This window comes from Buceros rhinoceros, unplaced genomic scaffold (assembly GCF_000710305.1).
Source record: "Buceros rhinoceros silvestris isolate BGI_N320 unplaced genomic scaffold, ASM71030v1 scaffold28203, whole genome shotgun sequence".
Taxonomy (NCBI): domain Eukaryota; kingdom Metazoa; phylum Chordata; class Aves; order Bucerotiformes; family Bucerotidae; genus Buceros; species Buceros rhinoceros.
In genome coordinates, this window is record NW_010404663.1 from 21368 (window position 1) to 29330 (window position 7963).

At 38.2% G+C, this 7963-nt stretch overlaps 1 protein-coding gene across 3 annotated transcripts in view; it reads right to left on the minus strand.

Moving 5' to 3' along the window:
* The window catches only part of ATG13 (autophagy related 13), a 14619-nt gene extending 8381 nt beyond the window's left edge, over positions 1 to 6238 (minus strand). For all 3 annotated transcript variants that reach the window (XM_010133467.1, XM_010133466.1, XM_010133465.1), the window contains exons 1-9: positions 6170 to 6238; positions 5258 to 5338; positions 4505 to 4624; positions 4026 to 4072; positions 3339 to 3479; positions 2219 to 2259; positions 1591 to 1687; positions 1154 to 1252; positions 357 to 447 (exon numbers count right to left, since the gene is read on the minus strand). In XM_010133467.1, coding sequence (XP_010131769.1) covers positions 357 to 447; positions 1154 to 1252; positions 1591 to 1687; positions 2219 to 2259; positions 3339 to 3479; positions 4026 to 4072; positions 4505 to 4624; positions 5258 to 5338; positions 6170 to 6238 — 786 coding nt within the window. The remainder of the gene's footprint in view (positions 1 to 356; positions 448 to 1153; positions 1253 to 1590; positions 1688 to 2218; positions 2260 to 3338; positions 3480 to 4025; positions 4073 to 4504; positions 4625 to 5257; positions 5339 to 6169) is intronic.
* Positions 6239 to 7963: the final 1725 nt, after the last annotated feature.

The window sequence follows — 7963 nt, forward strand, 5'->3', positions numbered from 1 at the left end:
GCTGCCCCAACCAGTTTTACATGGTCCAACAAATACAGCTTTTGTCTTTCTTCTGCTTTTCCATTCTGCAATGCAGAAAATATGACTGTGTCTCAGTTGAATATAAGCATTTTCCTGATATTTCAGTGTTTCTTTCTCTGTCTCAATGTAATTCAGTCCTCCTAGTCTCCTAGCATTTTGTTGAAATTAGTATACTAACTAGGTTTTACTCAGAGTGTTACAATATAAATAACACACTCATTAAATTTAATCAGCAGCAAGAGGCTGCCTGTTTGCACAGTAGTTAACGTAGGAGTATACACACTACCCTAACAGCAATCGTTCTATCTAGAAGTTAAGAGCCTGGTTTCTCTTACCTGAGATGGAGGAGAGGTGGAAAAAGATGTGGTACACACTTCTTGCGAATCTTCTACTGAGGGGTATACTGCACCATTAGCCTCACCAGCCCTAAAGCAGCAAGGAGAGAAAAGCTTTCTAACTGGGAATATTCCTTAAAACAAAAAGAAATAGTAAAACACACTGGGACAAATACTGCAGGGAAGTTGAAAGTATCTGGGTGCAGTTGAAAGGCAAAACTACTTGGCAAAACTCAGGAAAACAAGGTATAAAAACTTCAGTTTTCACCAGGCACTCTTCTTCTATCACCACATAAAAACACTTCCCTCTGTTTTTTTAACTAAAGGTTTGTTATACCAAGTAATGCTACTGACTTTGGTGTTTTCAGAACCATCGTCAAACAATACCACTGGTCCCAATCTGAGTGCCCTCACATGCATTTTAGAGAGGACAGACCCTTCATTTACAAAGATAAATTAAACTCTGATCTTCCCCCAATGGAAGTATCTGGAGATGCAGTTCTACAGCAGGATTAACCGTTACCCTTTGAAATTCCCAAAGGCAGCCAAGGCTAAACACTCTTTGCATCCAAGTGCTTCTGTAAGGAATTTAGGAAAATACTGGGACTTGCTGCACTCAAGACTTCTAGATGTGAAAAGAAAAATGTCCCCCTTCTTCATATGCTCAATTATGTCCATATGATTGACACTAATCCTCCAGTCTCCTTTCCCATGCAGTCAGCAAATAGCGGAAAAGGCTCTATATTTGGACATAAATTGATGCCTTCACTGTGGCCCATGACTCAGTATTTCCTCACCTGTAATTGCAGGGATGCATGGGTGAAGAGCTGGGATAGGGACGGTCCACAAAGTGATCAATGATAATCCCCATGATAGGAGGGGTCCTCTCAAACTGCCTGCAAGGCAACAAGCAATGGTGTTACTGGCTTTTTCACTCTAATCTCAATTCGTGGTGTCCTCACAGAAAACTCTTGTTTCATTAATGGGACCAGAGCATCTTTACAATTCAGCCCTGCAACTCCAAGTGTTCATCAACAATTTGGAGTTCTAGAGTCTGGCTCAGGGCTACCCAAATACTCCCGTTGCTGCAAGACTTAACCATGAGAGGGAATATTTTCAATGAATGAGGATCTCATCAGCAGAGGATAAGCAGAAGGGCAAGATTTAGGGGCTCCTGAGGGATTTAATAGTACATTATTGTAAAACAGTTTCTGGCACAATCACTTTTTCTCACCTGGTTGACATGAAAGCGAGGTTAATTCTGTAGGCACAAGACAAAGTGATGGTTCCCACTGGGGTACCCACTGTCCCAACACGGACTGTCTGGAAACCTAAAAGGTTAAGGAATGATTACCAATTTCACTGATTATTTATGTTCCATACTTTTCTATTCTGAGGTTACATTATCTTATTTCTGTAGTGCTTCTGTTACCCTTGCAATGTGAATGCCAAAGACAGATATAGGACCTGTAACAAAACTGTAGCACTAGGTTGCCTTGCTGGTAAGATTCAACCACAAGATTTCTGACGTTGCTTCCTATCTCGGTCTAAAATACTGCTCTGAAGTGCTTCTTGTTCCTAAATGGATCATGATGTCCTTTAACAGTCCTGCTCCTTGTCAGCATAATTCCATATTCTTATTTCAGTTCTGGATCACTAGAGTCAAAATGGCAGTCACTTTAGATTTTTTTCAAAGTACTACCATTATACCGGTCACTTTATGACACAACCCTTCACTGATAGATCCAGATAAAAAGCGTATCTAAACCTCAGGCTTAGTTTTCCTTATGGCACTTAGGAATAGTAATAAATGGATAGCCAGTACAGTTCTACTCTAGTTTGTGTGTGTTGCCTAGTCATACCTTCTCCCAAGCCGCTCAGTTGCACTTCACCAAAATATATCCTGTAGAAAAAGGAAAACGAAAAGATATTAGGTCCAATTGGAACATAATGCTATACACATCCTTATTCTTTATTTAATTTTATGAGTTGAAAGGCTGGAAGTACTTTTCCTCTTTAGGGAAAAGAAAAACCCCTGAAAAACCAAAAGAAGTGGCTAGAATGCTCATCTCAAAAAATCTACTTCAGAGGAAGATACATCATGTAAAAAGAAAGACGAGAAGAAAATGGTAACCTAATCAGAAATTTCTCTTTAAGGTTTTTAAGCCTCCGTGGAACACATTTAAGAGCAAAAATGTGAAGTGATATAAATTTCACGGACAGCTTGGAGTCTAAAACCTGATGATACTCATCACACAACATAAGAATAACTGTGCCGTAAAGAAATCTGCTCTTAAATGAAGGCCAACCAGCAACGGAGGCAAAAATGAAGAAATGGCTGGAATTTCTTTTTAAGTTCTCAGCTTTGCAAATGATAATAAACCTGACATTTAGAATCATCTAAATTAGTTATGCAAACACATCAAATACTTTTCTTAAAACCAAAACAAAAAAATGGAAAGTGATAACCATGAACCACAAGCCAGTCGGATCTCACAGGCTAAACAGAGTTGAACTCTCTATTTGGATGAGTAAGCTGCAAGAACTACAGGAAGCGGAGTTTGAGAATGCATCTTCCGAATAGAATAGAGGAGAGAATCTGAATCTATACTGCAAAAGTACGCACTGCAGTTATGTGCAACATAGACAAGCATTTACCAAATACAGGCCAGGCACTGAACAACCAGATGCTAATGAGCAATTTAACCAGGATTTGCACGTAGAATTTTTGTACTCTTCTCAACGTGGTAGGCAAACCACAATACTTCACAGCCTGTGCTTTGTTTTTCTTTCAATGGCTCATATGGAGGCTAAGGTGATATATAGCCCAAAGTTCTCTTTTATCACTGATCAGTAGTAGTTAAATCCAACCAATTTGAATTTATTATCACTCATACCTTTTTATCAGATTTGCAGCTGCACTGTGCAAGTCTAGTCTCTGCTGTTTCTATTTCAAATGGGGAATTTCATATTCTGCTTTACCTGTACAATATTACATATTCATGGCCTTGTTTCCTTGAGAGTCTGTAAGCTGGAGTTACCCTGGTTATAGCAAGCAAAGACTTCAGCAGTAGAGACAGCCTGTTGTATACGGTGTATGAAACCTTGATTTCTTTGTCACATCTACAGAACACAAAGAAAAAAATTAGGTTTTTGTTCTCAACTAAGTTGTTTGTCTTTGTTTGTTTGTTTGTTTTAAATTTTTTAAGAACAAAATGAGTCTGTGACAATTATTTAAGTTTTATTGCCAAAATGATAAAATAAAGGCCTGGTGTGGCTACCTATTATAGACCTACCAGCTAAGAGTACTACTTCAATCCAATCACCTGCTGAAGTAATTGCTGAAAAATACCATGCAGCTTTCTAGACAGAAACATTTCTTGGTATTAAAAAAATTTGTCTTTACCGAGTATATGGATTGTTATATCTGAGGAAGCATACTAGTTATAATGGAAGAATGAAGAAGGAATAAAATTACTAATTTACGTTCTTGACACCTGTATTAAACACTTTGACTGCTGCACTAGACAAAGGGGGCACTTCCATCTGAAGTGTCCTGGGCCACAAGCCAATATGTGCTTATTCATCACCATGGATTGTGCAGGCTTCTTCATTTCATCAGCTAAAAGATACACAGAGACACCAAGAAAGGGTGAAGAAAGCACTTACTTTTCATTCATTTCTAGACACCAGATTTCCAACTCCATGGAGTCCCCCTGAATCAGAGAAAGGATGATAAACAAAAGCTTACTTCAGAACACATATCTTTTCACATCCCATCAGCAACAGCCACACCTCTCAATGAAGATGCTTCTCCTGGCTCCCATTTTATTTTAATGCAACAATAGAAAAAGGTGCACTGAAGTCTCACTGCACAATCCATCACCTGAGGGAACAACTTCCTCAGAACAACTAAGCTCTTTATGGTCTAAGAAACTAAATTTTGCTGCTCTATCATTTGTGTGTTTGGCCTCAGATGTTTGCAGTGAATTGCTTCTGTTAAACAATACATTTATTTTCATCAGCATGTTACCTAACTTCATAAATGAAGATACTTTCACATTATCTTGGACTAAAGGGCAGGAGCTCTGGCAAGTGACTTAAGACTGAAATAAAAGAAATGGCATCTATTTTGACTCAGTTCTCACCTCTGAGGTTTTGAGAGAAATCTCCACACACATAGAACGTCCAACAGCAGGTAGTTGTCCTGCCAGGGCTTTCTTTGCCTCATGAGTAACCTCTGGTATATCTTTGATTGCCAAATTGAACTGCAGAATGAAAGAGATGAGTCAAGTTTTTAATTTCTTTGAAAAACTGCCTAGTGGTACACTGCAGACAGATTCATAGACCCATATATAACATTCTCAGTGTCCACTGAAATATTTATGAAACAGAAAATTCCCAAATGGCTTCAGGCTTTTCATATTTGCAAACATTTCCTTGGCTGCTAATTGAAATGTTTTTCCTTAATCCTGCCACAAAAATCATGTTTCTTTTCCCTCACTTGAGTACTGTCTTCACCAGAGTATCCTGAGTCTCTGGTTTTAATAAAGCCCATTATTACTAAGTCCTGAATTGCAGAGTTGCAAACTTTTGACAGAAGAGAACTCACCACCCCACCCCCGGCAGATCTTGGAAATGTGCCTTACTGGAAGGAGTTGCTGAGAGTTATCATTTATCTCTCCTCTAAGCAGCCATGAAGAGCCCAGAGTGATATTGCATGTGGACCACAAAAAAAAAAAAAAAGACACCACCAATGAACATAACTGAACATAATAGATAGCGTAGTTATATTCTTGTGCAGGCTGTAACAACTACACTGTGTTCTCAACATGCGTGTATGCGCACATACACAAAAACCCCAACAGTTATGGAGTTGCTTTAAAAAACCATTACTTTACCCAGTCAGAGCCTGTTGGGGAGGATGATGATCGGGTACAGATTTTTTCTCCAAGTCGGGCCTGGACAATTACTTGTACTGTCTAGAATAGAAAGGAAAAGATACACACACGTTTTGAGCTCAGCCGAGCACTCAGTTTATAACCTGAGCTAGACCAATCCCAAGTTAAAAAAAAGGGCTGACCAGGATGTAGAGAAGTAGAGTTTGTTACGCCAATCTTCAGGTCTAATAAATATAAATTATTACATGTAACATGTAGATGTATTTCAGACAAAAAACTCGTTTTAAGCTGACCTTTCTTTGTAATAACATGGAGGTGACTAAGTCAACTTTGCAATCAGGAGTTGCAGTTTTCAGTAGTACTGAAGTTTATAGCTATATCCTGAACCTGGACACCTAAACAAAAATCAAGTGAATCTGTATATTTATAACATGGCCATTGTCAGAATATCTACTTGCATCTATGTACCAGATGAGGCCAAATTTTATAATTACATATCAAAATAATACAAAATAATTATCCTGATACTATTGCTTTTGGATGCAATATAAAATTTAGATGGACTGAAAAGAAAGAGTAGAATCCAACAGAAAATATACCTAACAGCTGGATGGTTAGATAGGAGTGTTGATAGGAGCCCAAAGCTGACACAGGTGTGAAATGCCTATAACTGATTCTACAGCAGGACACTTCTGGGGGAAGGAAGATGATTTGAAAGCATTTGAAAGGGGGAAATACATTTTTCTAGTTATTCTCAGGAATCTCCTAAATTTGACATCAGTTTCTCTTGCTTTGGGCTTTAGCAAAACCAACAAAAACCCCCAAACCCCCACCTTGTTACTCTAGCTACATCAAATATGGCTTTTCTTCAATAAGAAAGAGGAGGGATTTGTCCACAGGACGTAAAGTTACCTTTAAAGCAAAAAATTTGATGAACTTGTCCAGGTCCTTCCTGTCCTGGGAACTGAGATCAGTGTCCATTGCATATGGCAATCTGAAATATAGCACAGGTGTGGGAATGAAGTCTCCTTAAGCTTTCTGTTTGGATTTCAAGATTTCAAAATATTTTGCCATTAGAGGCTACCTCAAAAGAAACTATAAGCACCAAAGGCCTCTGCCTGTCAAAATTCTAACACGCTAAGAACTTTAGGGGGTGGGTGTGAGATATAAAAACTCATTAATAGCTTACACTGACCAGATAAAATATACTAGAAAAGAACAGAGGGGGCTGAGAATTAAAACCGGGTACAAGTTTTCCAAGTTTGTTAGCTTAATTCAAAACAAAACAAACCCAGAGCACCCGAACACTGCACTGATTGGATTCTATACCAAGCTATCCATCAGACATGACACTCTCTGCTTCAGAAGTAATACACCTTCAGTTACCAACACTGGTCAAAACCAAGCCAATTGGTTTCTTGAGTCTGAAATTCTCAAAACAGTATTCCACTGGTATTTTAGCAGATACTAACATCTATATAATAAACCATTGCTGGAATGGGCTACATTCTTTCTTTACTTCCAACAAATAGTACTGCAGTAAACCTGTACAGCTACAAATTTACCTGCAACCAAGTGAAAAGATCCATTTCTGCCAACAGATACACCAAAATTCTCTGTTCACTTTCTTAAAAACTCCGACAACAAATACTTAGCTACCATGTTCACACTGCCTTGTTTTTCAAAATATGATTGTTTCTAGCAATACAATGAATTGCACGGTACCCAGAGCAAGGCAGGACAAGGCACTAATCAGATTTCTGCCATTATCATGTCACATGGCCTGGGATAAATCACAATTTTTCTGTCTCTCAGTTTCTTCACCTGTAAGTTAATAATCATATAAAAACCATGAGGAGGAATGTTTTAATTAGCAGCATTCATTATAATTTTTGATCATAAGCCTTCAAAACATTAATTCATTCTTAATTCTTGTGGCTGTTTTTGTTTTGGGAAAGCTAATCAGCCTGAAGAAGCTTTTCAGACATCATGTATTTACACTGCTCATCACAGAAATGTTGGCAGTCTAAAATCAGTGAACATGAGTAGCTGCCATGCATAATATTACTCTACACAGTGTTCAGTCTTTAAGTAAAGATTGAACTTAGAGCAAGGTATGATATTTACACAAAGCTTTACAGGACAAAGGGGCTAACAGCCCTGTTCACACAGAAAATATCTCGCAATCTTTAGTGACTACACATATCTAGAACTTTGATTTAAAATATCTCACTTAATAGCAGTAAATGCCCATTTTATGTAATGCTTTAGGAGCATCATCCAAAAAAGGCTGCTAGATAAGAGAACTGCACTTTACAGAACATTTTACAGAGAAGAATGCTGCTTTCTGACTGCCTCAAGAAAAAAGAAAGCTGGACATCTAATATGGCTGAAAGTTCCTAGGCTACATTCACACTGCATCTCCTAGAGCTGTACTGTTCTCATTACAAATTATATTTTTATTTGAAAACTACGACCACAAGCAATTCAACATTAGATCATTCTCATATTACCCTTTGGATATTTTAACCTCCTCATCAAAGGTATTGTACTTTCTTTCCCTGTCTTTACCTCCACTAGACAGAGATTACAGATCTCTTCTGCTGGGAGTGGGATGCAAAAGGAAGTCATCACTTCAAGCACTAGATGTTTAATTGATGCAGCACTCTAACTTAAAAAGCCAAGCTTTTAGTATAATCACTTCCC